General features: G+C 36.5%; 1 protein-coding gene across 19 annotated transcripts in view; it reads left to right on the top strand.

Moving 5' to 3' along the window:
• The window catches only part of CFAP70 (cilia and flagella associated protein 70), a 125,156-nt gene that overhangs the window by 49,274 nt on the left and 57,117 nt on the right, over window positions 1-18,765 (top strand). For 16 of the 19 annotated variants that reach the window (XM_064594808.1, XM_064594812.1, XM_064594807.1 and 13 more), the window contains 5 exons: window positions 150-249; window positions 2,290-2,424; window positions 15,013-15,183; window positions 15,368-15,448; window positions 17,006-17,097. In XM_064594808.1, coding sequence (XP_064450878.1) covers window positions 150-249; window positions 2,290-2,424; window positions 15,013-15,183; window positions 15,368-15,448; window positions 17,006-17,097 — 579 coding nt within the window. The remainder of the gene's footprint in view (window positions 1-149; window positions 250-2,289; window positions 2,425-15,012; window positions 15,184-15,367; window positions 15,449-17,005; window positions 17,098-18,765) is intronic. The other 3 variants (XM_064594818.1, XM_064594811.1, XM_064594822.1) reach the window with 3 other exon arrangements.

Raw genomic sequence — 18,765 nt, 5'->3', positions numbered from 1 at the left:
CCTGAGCCCAAACCAAGAGTTGGTTGCCTAGCTGACTGCACTACCCAGGCACCCCTCCATTACTTTTTAAAGGAGAAGAATACTTCCCTTTAAATTATACTAACCTCATTTTTGTAAATAATGTTAATGGACTGATTTTTGATTTGCAGTTTTCAGAAGCGAATTGCTGATTGTCGATTTTGGCCTGTAGAGATCACAAGAGTTCCTCTGACTACTGCACCCAAAGGGAAAGCTGCAAAATTTGATAAGGTTAATTTGTTTGCTTAAAAATATTTATATAAGAAATGTCTGGTTAGACGCAACCTTTTATTTTTTTATTTTTTTAAAAGATTTTATTTATTTATTTGACAGAGAGAGACACAGTGAGAGAGGGAACACAAGCAGGGGGAGCAGGAGAGGGAGAAGCAGGCTTCCCACGGAGCAGGGAGCCGATGCGGGGCTTGATCCCAGGACCCTGGAATCATGACCTGAGCCAAAGGCAGACGCTTAATGACTGAGCCACCCAGGCGTCCCTAGACCCAACCTTTTATTCTGCTTCTAATTCTGATACCAACGGAGTGTGTGAACTGATGTGCCTGCTCTCTAGAGTGACCAACTTAACCTGATTTGCCAAGTAGTTTCCTGGTGTTAGCACTGAAAATCTCATGTCCCAGGAAACTCTCCTGTCCCTGGCAAATCAAGATAACTGGTCACCCTAGCTCCCCACTGTCCACTAAAAATTGTTTAGACTTTATTCCCAGATATCCTATTTCCCTTTAGCTCTTTATTATAGTTTTACCATCAATAAAACCACACAAAATAGCCATTTTTATAGGGCACAGTAGTTAAATATTGGCGATATGGTTCAACCTAATGCATTTTCCTGAATTTCTTTTAGACATCCTACTTATAATGTTTTAGTCTGCTAATTAGAGTAATAGAATTCATTGATGTACATTATTCTGAAAAGAGCTAGTTTTGTGAGCCTAGAACATGTTCTCTATTATTTTATTTGTGCATGTCTGGTCTTTTCTGCTTGTTCATAAATTCTTTGAGGGTAGGAATCCTGTCATAGACTGCTTTGTGTCCTCCACAGCACCTAGCATGATTCATGGTATACCACAGATACTTAACAAGTACCTAAATTATTTTATTGACTTTTAAAATAGAGTTTTTTGCATAATAAAAATACTACTACTAGTAATCACTTCTCCCTTTGTAATATATAATGTACATTGGCTAACTTTCCTTAACAACACAATATTATTACATGAACATAGGACTTTTTTTTTTTTAATTTTATTTATTTATTTGCGAGAGAGAACGAGAGACAGAGAGCACGAGAGGGAGGAGGGTCAGAGGGAGAAGCAGACCCCCCGCCGAGCAGGGAGCCCGATGCGGGACTCGATCCCGGGACTCCTGAGCGGAAGGCAGTCGCCCAACTGACTGAGCCACCCAGGCGCCCCGAACATAGGACTTTTTAATCTAATTTCTAATTATTATAATATGTGAAATAAAAAGATTATTTTTAATCTTGTGGGGATTAAATGTAATTTCTTTCGTTAAATTGATTTTTTCCCCTATTAAAGTTTTCTATGGCAAACCATACATCCATTAAAAATTATGTTGTTATATTAATTAACATGTTACTCATCTTTGTAATGGGAGTTTAGATGAAATTAGAGATGGAAAATACGTGATGGGAGACTACCATTCATTCTTGTCATCCATGGCAGATATTACTGATTAATCAAAACACTCTTTCTTTCTGAACTCAGATAAAGATACAGAATCTTTCTCAGTACAGTACTCTGAAACAAATCCACCAATTTATTGGAATTTAGGCATAAGTTAAAGTCTATTTGTCATCACTGGTCTGGAGGATTTGTAAGGTCCCTTTCACTCATAAAAATCTATAAATTAAAGCTAAAAGTCACAGCTTCTGATTCTTTTCCATTGTTGTTTTTATTTTACAAAGCTTCACTTTTTCCTTAGAAGCAACATGGTGAAATTGACTTTTTGGTTGAATACATATATTATCAATTAATTTGAGTATGTGTTGATCTAACTACTGTCTTTACTATTCATTAACACTGTTTATATGCATTATTTCAGTGATCATGGTATTATTAAACCCATTTTGAATATAAAGAAATGTAGATCCAAAATATCTATGTAACTGACCCAAAGCCAAAGTTAAGTAGCATAGCTAATTCCTAAAGCCAGGTCTTTGAATGACTAAGTCAGAGCTCCATACCTTATGCTACATTGCTCTATAGCACTAACAGCTCTCTGGTTTTAATCCTTTAGGCTGATGATGAAAGTCAGCTTTCATTTCATGGTGTGGCTTATGTTAATATGGTCCCATTGCTGTATCCAGGTGTGAAGAGAATTCGGGGAGCTTTTCATGTTTACCCTTACCTAGACAGTACAGTCTATGAAAAGGTAAGAAAAAATTATATAGAAGGTATTATCCTAATTTATCCTTTATGTATGTGTTTATTTACATCTTTAGCATACACATCTTTGCAATTGAAATTTGGAACCAGTTGGTATACTAGGATGTTAAATATAGCACCTTGCAGTCATTCTGTCATTGAACTTTAAAAACTTGAGGATAATGAAAAGTCCAAAACTGGAAACAACCTAAATCTCCATCAACCGGTGAACAGAAAAACAAATTTTGTTGTATATCTATATAATGAAATACTACTCAGTAGTAAAAAAAGGAATGAACTATTGATACATGCAACATGGATGAATCTCAAATGCATTATGCTAAATGAAAGAAGCCAGATAAAACAGAGTACAGAATGTATGATTCCATTTAAATAGATTCTAGGAAAATAGTCTGTAGTGACATAAAGCAGACCAGTGGTTGCTTGGGAACAGGAATAGAGCAAAGGAGGGATTATAAAAGAATGTGAGGAAAGTATTAGGGATGAGGGAAATGTTGGTTATCTTGACTGTGGTGATGGTTTCACATGTGTATACATGTGTCAAAATTCATCAAATTGTATACTTTAAATATGTAGTTTATTATATTTCAATTTTACTCAATAAAGTCAGATACACAATCTTTAGGAAATGAAAGAAGTCTAGTGTGTTAAGTATGTAAAAACTTAAATCCATGAGCTGATTAATGAGCTACAATATGGTTCTTTCCATTTTCAGGTGTTAAAATGTTAAAATCATCTATCTTTTTACCTATCTATATGTCTACATATAAATAGAGAATATATATATATATTTCCCCCAAGCAAAAAGTCAGTTTTACCATGTTGTTTCTTAGGAGAAAATGAGTCTTTATAATAAACATAACAATAATAAAAAAAACATTAGTCTTTCATCATTATTAAGACAGCTATTTTTCAATAATAGAGTCATGAAAAACCTATCATCTATTTACAAACCAGCTAAGTAGTAAATTCTTTCTATATAAGTATCCTTTAATCAAAAATCACACTTATAAGGAGGTATCTTAAGGAAATAATTTGATAGGATCAAAAACTCCATATTCATAAAAACTTTTTGGGATCTATAATAGTAAAAACTAAAAATAAGTTTAAATGTCTAATAATAAAGGTTTAGTAAATTATTATAAATAAAAATGATAAATTTGTGTCCATTAAATTGTTAATGTTTTATAAATAGTTAAATGGACAAAAAGAATGCCAAAATGTTACATATAGCATAGATCAAAATAAATTCCGAAAGAGTTTATTAGAATAGTTAAATGTGAAGAATATGAAAGTTGAAGTGGCTATTAATTAAAAGATACGAATTCTGGGAAGACTGTCTAGGCTTCAAAGCAATGAAAGATATAAAAGATTTAGATTACTGAGGCGCCTGGGTGGCTCAGTCGTTAAGCGTCTGCCTTTGGCTCAGGTTCTGATCCCAGGACTCTGGGATCGAGCCCCACATCGGGGTCCCTGCTCCACGGGGAAGCCTGCTTCTTCCTCTCCTACTCCCCCTGCTTGTGTTCCCTCTCTCGCTATGTCTCTGTCAAATAAATAAATAAAATCTTAAAAAAAAAAAAAGATTTAGATTACTAAAAAGTGAATAGCTTCTATATGTAGAAGAAGCCATCATAAACAAAATTACAATGTAACAGAAAAACTGGGGGGAATATTTGGATACATATCTGAAAGATGGCTATTATTCCTAAAATATAAACTAATCAAGCTTTATAAATATAAAATAAATATAAACAAGAAATGAAATGTCAAAAACTGGAAACAACCTAAATCCCCATCAACTGGTGAACAGAAAAACAAATTTTGTTGTATATCTATATAATGAAATACTACTCAGTAGTAAAAAAGGAATGAACTATTGATACATGCAACAAAATGAAAGTTTTTAAGGTTCCTCAAGTTTTTAAGGTTCAATGACAGAATGACTGCAAGGTGCTATATTTAACGTCCTAGTATACCAAAATATAAACTTTATCAAACTAATAAGAAAAACACACCAAATTTTTTTTAAAGGGCAAAGTACATGAAATAGCAGATCACAAAAGAAGAAATGTCAATGGCGAATAAATAAAAGAAGAAATGTTTGGCCTTATCTATAATCAAAAAATTACAAATTAAAATAATAATAAAATATCATTTTACCTGTAAAATTAGACAATTCTTTAAAGTATGATAATGGGGGTGCCTGGGTGGCTCAGTTGTTAAGCATCTGACTTCAGCTCAGGTCATGATCCCAGGGTCCTGGGATCAAGCCCCGCATCAGGCTCTCTGCTTGGTGGGGAGCCTGCTTCTCCCTCTCCCACTCCCCCAGCTTGTGTTCCCTCTCTTGCTGTGTCTCTCTGTCAAATAAATAAATAAAACCTTTAAAAAATATATGATAATGCCCATTGGTGGCAAAGGTGTAGTAAAACAACAACTCTCATTCACTACTAGAAGTGTAAATTAGTACAAACTGAAAAAAAAAAATTATCAGTATGTATTAAGAAGCTTAGAATACTTAAATCTTTTCCCATAGTATTCCTACTTCTAGGAATCTATTTTAAGGGAATAAGTAGAATTGTATCCAAATTTTACTACATGAAGATATTCTTAGGAATCTGAGGGAAACAGTATATCATCATTGAAAGGTTATAGGCCTTGATGTCAGTCAGCCTCTAGTTTGAATTCTGGAACTGCCATTCACTAGCTGGGTGACTTCAGGCAAATGACTAAGTTTCTCTCAACTTTAGTTTATTTGTCAATAAAATGAAGACAATGCTCATTTCCTAGAGTTGTTTTACATATTAAATGAGGTAAAATATGTAAAGCACTATGGGGAATAGTTGACACACAGACATCTTTGTTACTTTTATTATATCCATATGGTTGGAGAATATTGTGCATATATTAAAAATTATCCTTATGAAAATTTTAAAAACATGAGAGGATGTATGTGATAGTCTATTAAATAAAAAATCAGGATATAAAATTATATTCAATGTGATCACAACTTTTAAAAAATATATAATCATAATTTTAAATATATATGGAAAATATTAGAGAGAAAATCTTTTTGTCTATGTCTGAGTGAGGAGCTTGTCAAATTTTCTATCCACCAACCCCCAAAAGCAACTATAAAGCTGGACAAATTGACAAAAAATCATTTCAGCACTCTGGAAATTGACCAAAGGCATCAACAAACCGAGAAGTATTAATCATGAAAAACTATGAAGTTTGAGGCATACTTGCTTAGGGCTGCTCCTAAAACTTACCTAAGCTCTTCCCTACTCCACTCCTTCGGCTTAATCAGTGCAGTGATTCTGCTGCCACAGAAGCTTCACACAATTTGGAGCAGTGGTTTGAGGACCTATGCCCAGTGAGTTGTTGGTTGAAATGGATATCTTGTGGAGAGCAACCAACATAATTGTAATCAGAGTCCCAGGAGGGAAGAGAGAGAGTAAGAGACAGAAATGATACATGAAGAAATAATGTCTGGAAATGACCCATTTTTTTAAATTAACATACAATGTATTATTTTTTTCTGGGGTACAGATCTGTGATTCATCAGTCTTACACAATTCACAGCACTCACCATAGCACATACCCTCCCCAGTGTCCATCACCCAGCCACCCCATCCCTCCCACCTCACTCCACTCCAGCAATCCTGTTTGTTTCCTGAGATTAAGAGTCTCTTATAGTTTGTCTCCCTCTCTGGTTTCGTCTTGTTTCATTTTTCCCTCCCTTTCCCTATGATCCTCTGTCTTGTTTCTCAAACTCCTCATATAAGTGAGATCATATGATACTTGTCTTTCTCTGATTGACTTATTTTGCTTAGCATAATACCCTCTAGTTCCATCCACGTCATTGCAAATGGCAAGATTTCTTTTTTTTTGGATGGCGCATAATATTCCATTGTATATATATATATACCACATCTTTTTTATCCATTCATCTGTTAATGGACATCTAGGCTCTTTCCATAGTTTGGCTATTGTGGACAATGCTGCTATAAACATTGGGGTGCAGGTGCCCCTTCGGATCACTACATCTGTATGTTTAGGGTAAATACCCAGTAGCGCAATTGCTCGGTCGTAGGGTAGCTCTATTTTCAACTTTTTGAGCAACCTCCATACTGTTTTCCTGAGTGGCTGCACCAGCTTGCATTCCCACCAACAGTGTAGGAGGGTTCCCCATTCTCCGCATCCTTGCCAAAATCTGTCATTTCCTGACTTGTTAATTTTAGCCATTCTGACGGGTGTGAGGTGGTATCTCATTGAGGTTTTGATTTGTATTTCCCTGATGCTGAGTGATGTTGAGCACTTTTTCATGTGTCTGTTGGCCATTTGGATGTCTTCTTTGGAAAAATGTCTGTTCATGTCTTCTGCCCATTTCTTGATTGGATTATTGGTTCTCTGGGTGTTGAGTTTGATAAGTTCTTTATAGATTTTGGATACTAGCCCTTTATCTGATATGTCATTTGCAAGTATCTTCTCCCATTCTGTCGATTGTCTCTTGGTTTTGTTGACTGTTTCCTTTGCTGTGCAAAAACTTTTTATCTTGATGAAGTCCCAATAGTTCATTTTTGCCCTTGCTTCCCTTGCCTTTGGCAATGTTTCTAGGAAGAAGTTTCTGCGGCTGAGGTCGAAGAGGTTGCTGCCTGTGTTCTCCTCAAGGATTTTGATGGATTCCTGTCTCACATTTAGGTTTTTCATCCATTTTGAGTCTATTTTTGTGTGTGGTGTAAGGAAATGGTCCAATTTCATTCTTCTGCATGTGGCTGTCCAATTTTCCCAACACCATTTGTTGAAGAGACTGTCTTTTTTCCATTGGACATTCTTTCCTGCTTTATCAAAGATGAGTTGACCATAGAGTTGAGGATCCATTTCTGGGCTCTCTATTCTGTTCCATTGATCTATGTGTCTGTTTTTGTGGCAGTATCATACTGTCTTGATGATGACAGCTTTGGGGTGTTTTTTTTGGGTTTTTTGTTTTTAATTTTTTATTGTTATGTTAATCACCATACATTACATTATTAGTTTTTGATGTAGTGTTCCATGATTCATTGTTTGTGCATAACACCCAGTGCTCCATGCAGAACGTGCCTCTTTAATACCCATCACCAGGCTAACCCATCCTCCCACCCCCCTCCCCTCTAGAACCCTCAGTTTGTTTTTCAGAGTGCATCGTCTCTCATGGTTCGTCTCCCCCTCCGATTTCCCCACCCTTCATTCTTCCCCTCCTGCTATCTTCTTTTTTTTTTTTTTCTTAACATATATTGCATTATTTGTTTCAGAGGTACAGATCTGTGATTCAACAGTCTTGCACAATTCACAGCACTCACCATAGCACATGCCCTCCCCAATGTCTATCACCCAGCCACCCCATCCCTCCCACCCCACCCCCCACTCCAGCAACCCTCAGTTTGTTTCCTGAGATTAAGAATTCCTCATATCAGTGAGGTCATATGATACATGTCTTTCTCTAATTGACCTATTTCGCTGATGATGACAGCTTTGTAATAGAGCTTGAAGTCCGGAATTGTGATGCCACCAGCTTTGCTTATCTTTTTCAACATTCCTCTGGCTATTCGGGGTCTTTTCTGGTTCCACACAAATTTTAGGATTATTTGTTCCATTTCTTTGAAAAAAGTTGATGGTATTTTGATAGGGATTGCTTTAAATGTGTAGATTGCTCTGGGTAGCATTGACATTTTCACAATATTTGTTCTTCCAATCCATGAGCATGGAATGTTTTTCCATTTCTTTGTGTCTTCCTCAATTTCTTTCATGAGTGTTCTATAGTTCTGAGTACAGATGCTTTGCCTCTTTGGTTAGATTTATTCCTAGGTATGTTATGGTGTTGGGTGCAATTGTAAATGGGATCGACTCCTAAATTTCTCTTTCTTCTGTCTTGTTGTTGGTGTATAGACATGCAACTGATTTTTGTGCATTGATTTTATATCCTGCCACTTTACTAAATTCCTGTATGAGTTCCAGCAGTTTTGGGGTGGAGTCTTTTGGGTTTTCCACATAAACTATCATATCATCTGCAAAGTGAGAGTTTGACTTCTTCTTCACCGATTCGGATGCCTTTTATTTCTTTTTGTTGTCTGATTGCTGAGGCTAGGACTTCTAGTACTATGTTGAATAGCAGTGGTGATAGTGGACATTCCTGCCGTGTTCCTGACCTTAGGGGAAAAGCTCTCAGTTTTTCCCCATTGAGAATGATATTCATTGTGGGTTTTTCATAGGTAGATTTTATGATATTGAGGTATGTACCCTCTATCCCTACTCTATGAAGGGTTTTAATCAAAAAAGGATGCTGTACTTTGTCAAATGCTTTTTCATCTATTGAGAGGATCATATGGTTCTTGTTTTTTCTTTTATTAATATATTGTATCACATTGATTGATTTGCAGATGTTAAACCAACATGCAGCCCAGGAATAAATCCCACTTGGTCATGGTGAATAATCCTTTTAATGTACTGTTGGATCCTGTTGGCTAGTATTTTGGTGAGAATTTTTGCATCCATGTTCATCAGGGATATTGGTCTGTAATTCTCCTTTTTGGTGGGGTCTTTGTCTGGTTTTGGGATCAAGGTAGTGCTGGCCTCATAAAATGAGGTTGGAAGGTTTCCTTCCATTTCTATTTTTTGGAACAGTTTCAGAAGAATAGGTATTAATTCTTCTTTAAATGTTTGGTAGAATTCCCCTGGGAAGCCATCTGGCCCTGGGCTCTTGTTTGTTGGGAGATTTTTATTACTGCTTCAATTTCCTTACTGGTTATGGGTCTGTTCAGGTTTTCTATTTCTTCCTGGTTCAGTTTTGGTAGTTTATATGTATCTAGGAATGCATCCATTTCTTCCAGATTGTCTAATTTGCTGCCATATAGTTGCTCATAATATGTTCTTATAATTGTTTGTATTTCTTTGGTGTTGGTTGTGATTTCTCCTCTTTCATCCATGATTTTGTTTATTTGGGTCATTTCTCTTTTCTTTTTGATGAGTCTGGCCAGGGGTTTATCAATCTTGTTAATTCTTTCAAAGAACCAGCTCCTAGTTTCGTTGATCTCTTCTACTGTTCTTTGGTTTCTATTTCATTGATTTCTGCTCTGATCTTTATTATTTCTCTTCTCCTGCTGGGTTTAGGCTTTATTTGCTGTTCTTTCTCCAGCTCCTTTAGGTATAGGGTTAGGTTGTGTATTTGAGACCTTTCTAGTTTCTTGAGAAAGGCTTATATTGCTATATACTTTCCTTTAGGACTGCCTTTGCTGCATCCCAAAGATTTTGTTTTTTCATTTTCATTTGTTTCCATGAATTTTTAAAATTCTTCTTTAATTTCCTGTTTGACCCATTCATTCTTCAGTAGGATGTTCTTTAGCCTCCATGTATTTGAGTTCTTTCCGACTTTCCTCTTGTGATTGAGTTCTAGTTTCAAAGCATTGTGGTCTGAAAATATGCAGGGAATGATCCCAATCTTTTGGTACTGGTTGAGACCTGATTTGTTACCCAGGATGTGATCTATTCTGGAGAATGTTCCATGTGCACTAGAGAAGAATGTGCTATAATTTGCTCCAATATACCTTTTGCCCCCCTCTCTCTTTCTTCTTCTTCTGGGATCCCAATTATTCTAATATTGTTTTGTCTTATGGTATCACTTATCTCTCAAATTCTCCCCTCGTGATCCAGTAGTTGTTTATCTCTCTGTTTCTCAGCTTCTTTATTCTCCATCATTTGGTCTTCTAGATCATTAATCTCTCTTCTGCTTCATTAATCCTAGCAGTTAGAGCCTCCATTTTTTATTGCACCTCATTAATAGCCTTTTTGATTTTGACTTGGTTAGATTTTAGTTCTTTTATTTCTCCAGAAAGGGATTCTCTAGTAGCTTCTATGCTTTTTCAAGCCCAGCTAGTATCTTTATAATCGTCATTCTGAACTCTAGTTCCAACATCTTATTAATGTCCATATTGATTAGGTCGCTGGCAGTTGGTACTGACTCTTGTTCTTTTTTTTTTTTTTTGAGGTGAGTTTTTCCATCTTGTCATTTTGTCCAGAGAAGAATAGATGAATGAGAGAACAAAATGCTAACAGGGTAACAACGACCCCAGAAAAATATACACTATAAACACATCAGAAGAGACCTGAAACCGGGGGGAAAAGAAAGAAAGAAAGAAAAAAAAAGAATATGATCAGGATGGTGAATAGAACAGAGCCACACACTAGATTTTGAGTGTTTTTTTGTCTGTTAGGAGAAACTGCCTCCCAAAAATTTAAAGAAAGAAAAACATATATATACAAAAATAAGGGTAAATATGATGAAGGGATGGAATATGACTGTAAAGATGAAAAATAAAAAAGATTTTAAAAAAGCAATTGATAAGATAAGAAATTGGTTGAAAACAGAAAGAAGAAAAAAAAAAAGGAGAGAATGTGATCAGTTGGGAGACTAGAACAAAGCCATACATTGGATTTAGGGTATATTTTGGTCTGTTAGAAGAAACTGTATACCAAAATTTAAAGAAAGAAAAACATATATATATATATGGTTAAATACAATGAGGGGATAGAATATGACTGTAAAAATGAAAACTAAAAAAGATTTTTAAGGGGCATCTGGGTGGCTTGGTCATTAAGTGTCTGCATTCGGCTCAGGTCATGATCCCAGGGTCCTGGGATCGAGCCCCGCATTGGGCTTCCTGCTCCATGGGAAGCCTGCTTCTCCCTCCCCTGCTCCCCCTGCTTATGTTCCCTCTCATGCTGTCTCTCTCTCTGTCAAATAAATAAAATCTTTTTAAAAAAATTTTAAAAGGAATTGATAAGATGTTGGTTGAAAAAGGAAAGAAGAAAAATTTTTAAAAAAAGAAATAGAAAAAGAAAAAATAAAGAAAAATTTAAAAATTAACTTTGAAAGACTAAATAATCATGGGAAAAAAGCCATGAATTCTATGTGCTGTATTCTCCTAGCACTGGAGTTTTACAGTTCTCTTTGATCACTAAACTGGGTCTTGGCTGGATGTTCTTGCTGATCTTCTGGGGGAGGGGCCTGTTGCAGTGATTCTCAAATGTCTTTGCCCGAGGTGGAATTGCACCACCCTTGTCAGGGGCCAGGCTAAGTAATCTGCTTGGGTTTGCTCTCGGTAGCTTTTGTTCCCCGAAAGTTTTCTGTACAGCTTTGGAGGATGAGAATGAAAATGGAGGCTTCCCAATCTCTGGCCCCAGAGGAGCCAAGAACTCAGGGCCCCACTCCTGAGTGAGCCCCCAGAGAAAAGCAGTCAGTTACTCCTGTCTCCCTGGTCTCTGGCCGCACTCCGAGCTCACCTAGCCTGTGACCAAACGTTTCTATCTCTGGCACCCGACCCTGTTTGGAGTCTCCAAACCCAGCAGATTCCTGCGGTGCACTCCCATGCTGCTCTTCCTGGGGGAAGAAGGGGAGACTCCCCCAATCTGCCACTTGTTGGGTGCCTGCTCAAAGAGCAGGGGCCCGACTGTGTCACAGATCACGGTTTATGGCAACCCCAAGCTGCGAGCCCACTCCTTGGCTCCTGGGAGCTCTGCCACACTCAGTCACCCCTGGTCTTTCTGTGACCCCGAGGGTCCTGAGACCACACTGTCCCAGTGAGGGTTCCACACCCACCCCCCCACCCCTTGCTTAGCCACTGGAGTGACATCCCTCAGTGGAGCAGACTTCTAAAAGTTCCAATTTTGTGCTCTGCTGCTCTGTCACTTGCCAGTAGCCGGCTGACGGAGGCTCCCTCCCCTGCCCCCCACCCCCGGGGTCTATCTTCCCATGTTATCACCTGAGATTCACTTCTCTGCATGTCCTACCTTCCAGAAAGTGGTCACTTTTCTGTTCATAGAATTGCTACTATTCTTTTCTTCGATCCCCTGTTTAGTTTGTAGGTGTTCAGAATGGTTTGATAACTAGCTGAATTCCTGGGACCAGATGAAATTTAGGTCTTCTACTCCTCCACCATCTTGCTCCTCTCCCTCCTGGAAATGTCCCATGTTTGATGAATACATTAACCTACATATCCAAGAAGTTCAGAGAATCCCCAGTAGGATAAGCATACAAAGATCTACAATATAGATATCATAGTGAACTGTTAAAAGACAAAGAGAAAAATCATGAATTCAACAGGAGAAAAACAACTCATTGGTTATAGGGGAGCACCAATGTAGTTAACAGCTGATTTTTCTTCTGAAACAAAGGAATCCAGAAGGCAGTGGAATAATATATTCAAAGTGCTGAATGAAAACTCTAGCAATCAAAAATGAAGGCGAAATAAAGACATCCCAGGATAAACAGATATTGAAAGAATTTGTTACTAACTAACTTGTCTTGCAAGAAACACTAAAGGAAGTTCTTCAGCTGGAAAGGGTATGGCACCAATTGCTAACGTGAATGCTGGAAAGGATATGGCACCAATTGCTAACGTGAATCCACCAGAAGAAACAAAGAGCACTAAAAATGGTTAAATTTAAGTTAATATAAAAGATTTTAGAAATATATTTTTCACTTTTACTCTTAATTTCTTTGAAAGACATTATATAAAGCATTAATTATATTGCTGGGTTTATAACATATATAGATTTAATTTATATGATAACGATAGCATAAAGGAGGGAGGATAGTATGGAACTACAGTGCACTAAAGTTTCTACATTATACCAGAATTAAGTTGCTATCAATGTGATATAGATTGTGATTAGTTAGGATGGCTAAGAAAATCGTGTGTGTGTACATATGCATATACACAAATACATATGTGTGTGTGTGTATATATATATATATATATATATATAAACAGAGGAATTAAATGGGAGCATCACAAATATTTAACATAAAAGAAGGCACTTAAAGGAACAGCAGAGGAACAAAAAAGACAAGATATGTAGAAAGCAAATAGCAAAATGGCAAACATACATGTAAATACTTCAACAATAACTTTATATGTAAGTAGCATTAAACACCCCAATGAAAGGTTAGAGATTACAAGACCAGATTTTAAAAAATCAAGATTCAATATAATTCTGTGTAAAAACAGACACACTTAGATTCAGATACACATAAATTGTAAAAAGATGGAAAAGATATACCATGCAAATGGAAAATGTAACAGCTGAGTGGCTATATTTATATCAGACAAAAGAAACTTCAAGGAAGTATTACTGGGGCGCCTGGGTGGCTCAGTCGTTAAGTGTCTGCCTTCGGCTCAGGTCATGATCCCAGGGTCCTGGGATTGAGCCCCGCGTCAGGCTCCCTGCTCAGCAGGGAGTCTGCTTCTCCCTCTCCCATTCCCCCTGCTTGTATTTCCTCTCTCGCTGTGTCTCCCTCTGTCAAATAAATAAATAAAATCTTTAAAAAAAAAAAAAAGGAAGTATTACTAACAACATAGAGTGGCATGTCAGAATGATTAAAGGGTCAACTAATTAGGAAGATAGAATTTACAAAGTATTGTATATAATAAATATATACATTATAAATGTATACATACCTAACAACAGAACCTCATAGTACTTGAAGCAAAATCCAACAGAACTGAAAGGAGAAATAGGTAATCTGAGCGTAACATTTAGAAATTTCAATATTCCGATCTCAATACTTGGTAGAAAAATTATACAGAAAATCTATGTTAAACACTAACTTAGCATACAACCCAGAAAATCATTTTTAGGAACTTACCCAAGAGAACTGAAAACCTGCATTTACACAAAGACATGTATGTGAATATTTATAGTATATCAGTGAAACTATCACTGTAATCAAGATAATGTACATATCCATTACCTGCCCCCCCACCAAAGTTTTCTTGTCTCCCCTATTATCCTCTCATACCTCTGACCACTCTTCCCCCTCTTTGTTTTTTGGTCTGGCTTCTTTCACTCAGCATAAATTGTATTTAGATTTTACCCATGTTGTTTAATTAAAAAATTGTTATGAGATTTTTTTCCCAGTCATTTACCTAAAGTTTGAATTTCCTTATACAAAGTTTTTAGTTTGAACTTTAAACCTGCCTTATTTTTCCAATTATACTTGATAAGCCGGTAGTAATTAGATAATATTTCTTATGCAGTAATAATCTGAAATTGTGTATCAAAGATTAAAAGCTTTCTGGGAATAAGAGTTATGAAACACCAAAATCAGGCAAGGTTGAAAGGTTTCCTCATAATAATTTAAGATTTTATTTATTTGTCAGAGAGAGAGCGCACAAGCAGGGGAAGCGGCAGGCAGAGGGAGAAGCAGGTTCCCCGCTGAGCAAGGAGCCCAATATGGGACTCATTCCCAGGACCCTGGGATCATGACCTGAGCTGAAAGCAGATGCATAGTGGTCTGAGCTACCCAGGCGTCCCACCTCATAATAATTTAAATAATAGGGTAGGCAGCTAACTTTCTATGATGGTTTTACCTATTCGACAAGTATGGCAATCAATAAAGTTTTTCATTTCCCCTATCTCCCTCTGATTCTACAATGTTGAGATTACTAGAAAACTGAATGATGTTAAAGAATAATATGTTTCTTTCAAATCTGTCTCATTTGCCTGTGATTCATTGCATTTTTTTGTTGTTTCTTTTCAGACCAAATGTTTATTTAGCTTGTTCCGGGACACTGGCCATCATTTGATTCAGAATAATAAAATAGGAGGAATTAATTCTCCATTGTCTAAACCTGTTGTTTCTAAGAACCTGAAGGAAGAGAAAACAGTCAAAGAAAAGGATATGGAAGGAAGGCTTAGGCCTGGGGATTTGGTAGGTTGTTTAGAAGGTGATGATTTTGCTAGTTTTGTTACATTCCAGAGGCTTGCACTGATTTCTTATCTGGCAAATTGCATCAGTTTCGTTTGCATTTTGTTGCAACATAAAGATCATTGTTCCTAACATTGTGAACACCATGTAAGAATTCAGTTTTTGAGGTGTGTTCATTTTCTTTCAGCAAGCACCTAGTATAAAATCTCAGAGCTCAGATACTCCTTTGGAAGTTGAACCCTCTCTAAGCCACAATCCAGAAGGACAGGTAACTATGCATAAAGAGTTGGAAAATTGAGTATGATATTGTGAAAAATGCTCATTATCTTAGTTACCGTCCCATATTTGCCATGACTAGCTTATGACTTTGGGTAAATTTCTTTGTCTTGTTGAGACTCTCTAAAATGAGCAGGTAGTACCAAATTAGCTTTAAGGTCCTTTCTAACATTACAAGTTTATGTCTTTTATTAATTCTCCTATATTATGCACTAGGAGGAATGCAAAGATTTATGATCTGCAGCATTTACTCATGTGCGTTCAGGACACTCAGTAGTCTGGTGGGTGAAACAGATCGGTACATAACTAACCATAATACAGAATTTTGATGAGTGCTGTAATAGAGGTACAAATAAAAGGGCTGTGAGGGCTCAGAGAAGACAGATTAATCACTCCTAGGATGGGGCAGTCTCAGAAGCCTACATGGAAGAGGTGGCATCTGTGCTAAGTAGTGAAAGATTAAGAGAACAATTTGCCAGATGAAGATGAGGGAGTAGGCATTTCAGGACCAGGGAATAACTTGAGTCAAGGCACAAAGAAGGTAGCAGAATTTGGAGTATATCAATTAATTTAGTGTATGGAGTAGAGAAATGAAAAGAAAGGAGAGATTCTAGAAGGAGGTGAGAAAGGAGAGGCTGCACTGAGTTGTAGAAAGGCTTGTTGTTGAAAGCCTTGCTAAAAAGTTTGGTCTTCATTATATAGGTGATGAGGGACTCTTGAGCTTCATCTGGGAGACTCACATGAAAGGTTTTTAAGTTATGTGGAAATAAGACCTTATATGTATTTTAGGGCAGAACTCTTGCAAGGATGTGAAAAAGAGAAGGAAATTCGGGAGGGGGCTTCAAATATCAGTTTATAGGTTTTTATTATAATACAGATGAGTGTTAGTGCCAGTTTGATTTAGAGAAGATGTTGTAGTAAAGAAAGAAACTTGAAGAGGCAATATCTGGAATTGGGAAGTTTGAGGGTGCTGAGGAAGAACAGGTAAAGATAACTCAGGTTTCAAGCCTTACCTTCTAGAAGGATGACAAAATCATTAAGAGAAAAGTCAAAAGAGAGGTCAATATAAGGGAAATGATAAGTTCAATTTGGGATATGTTGTATTTAGGATGCTGGCAAAATTCTGGGTAGAAATGTCCATCAGGCTGCAGTTGGTAGATGGTGATGTGGATGCTGTGAGTGGGAATATCAGAATGTTATGTGAATATTTCCACAGGACTTGGAAGGTGTGGTGGCAGAAAGAATAGCATTCACTTAAAACAGTTCCAAGAAAAGCATTGAACAAGTTAAACAGTGCTTCAGCTGAGATAAAAGTTTCCAAGAATAAAACTGAAATGCTTTTCTGCAAGAGATAACCACTGTTACTATTTTCTTTCCAGTTATTTTTCTATATTAAAAATATTTTGACAGTCAAGATCATGCTATATACATATAGTTGTATATGCAGTTTTCTTACTTGTATTGTGAATGTTATCTTATGTTACTAAAATTTGTTCATAAATATCTGTTTTTAATGAAAAGAATAAGTTAGAGACAAATATCTTTACAGCAATATGTAGAAGCAGGGACATACATTGTGTTGGAGATTCAGCTGGACAGAGCCTTGGTTCCAAAGCGAATGCCAGAGGAGCTAGCCAGAAGGTATGTAGCAATGGTTCTTATACTTGTTTTACAAACACATTTTAGGTATAAATAAAAGGAATTCAGATTGTCCCCATAAATATAATTTTCCTAGGCTAAGTAGCAGAAAGTTTTCTGTTTTTTTTCCTCAGATGAAATTTCTTTTGTTACTGTTGTTTACTTATTACAAAAGCAGTATATGCTCATTATAAAAAAGATCAAGATTTGGAGAAAATTGATATCAGCAAGTATATAAAAACACTCAGATTTCTACTCACCCAGTGATAGCTACTTTAAAAAAACTGGTATTTATCCACCCATGTCACATTTAAATAAATGTAATTTTTAAAAATGGTTTTTTTATTGTACCATAGTGCTTTGATTGTGTTTCTAGAAAATTATCCATTTCATCTAGGTTATCCACTTTGTTGATATATAATTGTTCATGATATTCTCTTATTATTCTTTTTATCTGTATAAAATGGGGAGTTATGTTCCTGCAGAGCCAGACAGGAGGCTTGATTTCACCACCCTGAGATTATGACCTGAGCCAAAATCAAGGGTCAGACACTGAACAAATTGAACCACCCAGGTGCTGCTGTCACAGATTATATTTTTATACATTTTTGTGCCTATTAGGAAAGATTTCTAACTATTATTTTATGCATTTACCTTCTAAAAACAAGTAAACAGGAGTTACAAACCAAAAGTACAATAATAATGGCTTTCATATTTACATTTAACAGTGTTCCTTATTTCTTCAGTTACCTTCCAGTTACTGACTAGTGTCCTTTCATTTCAGCCTGAAGGGCTCCCTTTAGCATTTCTTATAGATTAGATCTTACTAATAGACTCTTTTGTTTATTTTGTTAATTTTTTTTTCATTCTTTTTTTTTTTTAAGATTTTTTATTTATTTATTTGACAGAGAGAGAGATAGCGAGAGCAGGAACACAAGCAGGGGGAGTGGGAGAGGGAGAAGCAGGCTTCCTGCCTAACAGAGAGCCCAATGCGGGACTCAATCCCAGGACCCCAGGATCATGACCTGAGCCAAAGGCAGACGCTTAATGACTGAGCCACCCAGGCGCCCAATTTTTTCTTCATTCTTGAAGGGTAATTTGCTGTATATAGAGTTTTTGGTTGGCATTTTTTTTTCTTCCAAAACTTTAAATATGTTATCCTAGTACTTCCTGGCCTCTATGGCTTGTGTTAATCTTATTGCCATTATTGAAATTATCTGTTTATCTTATGTGACAAGTCACTCCTCTCACTGCTTTTTGAGCTTTTCTCTTGTCTTTGGTTTCTGACAATTTGACTACAATGTGTCTTAGTATAGATCTCTTCAAGTTTATTCTGCTTGGAAATTGTTATGCTTCTTGGATGTATAGATTCATGTCTTCCTGCCCTTTTCCTTCTCTCTTCTCCTTGCGGGATTCCCATAAGGTGTATGTTGGTCATAGAAATTGTGTATGTTGATGGTGTCCTACAGATTTTAGGCCCTGTTTACTTTTTTGTTTGTTTGTTTTTCTTTCTGTTCCTCAGATTAGGTAATTTCAGTTATCCTATCTTCAAGTTTGCTCATTCTTTCTTCTGCCTGACCAAATCTGTTGAATGCTCTAGTAATTTCCTTTCAGTTATTGTACTTTTCAACTACAGACATTCTATTTGGTTCTTTTAAAAATTTCTATCTC

The sequence above is a fragment of the Mirounga angustirostris genome, unplaced genomic scaffold (genome assembly GCF_029215605.1).
Source record: "Mirounga angustirostris isolate CCGP_5_RB_7025 unplaced genomic scaffold, mMirAng1.0.hap1 SCAF_6, whole genome shotgun sequence".
NCBI lineage: Eukaryota > Metazoa > Chordata > Mammalia > Carnivora > Phocidae > Mirounga > Mirounga angustirostris.
Note: the sequence above shows the minus strand (reverse complement) of the source record. Positions and strands in the feature narration are given on the sequence as shown.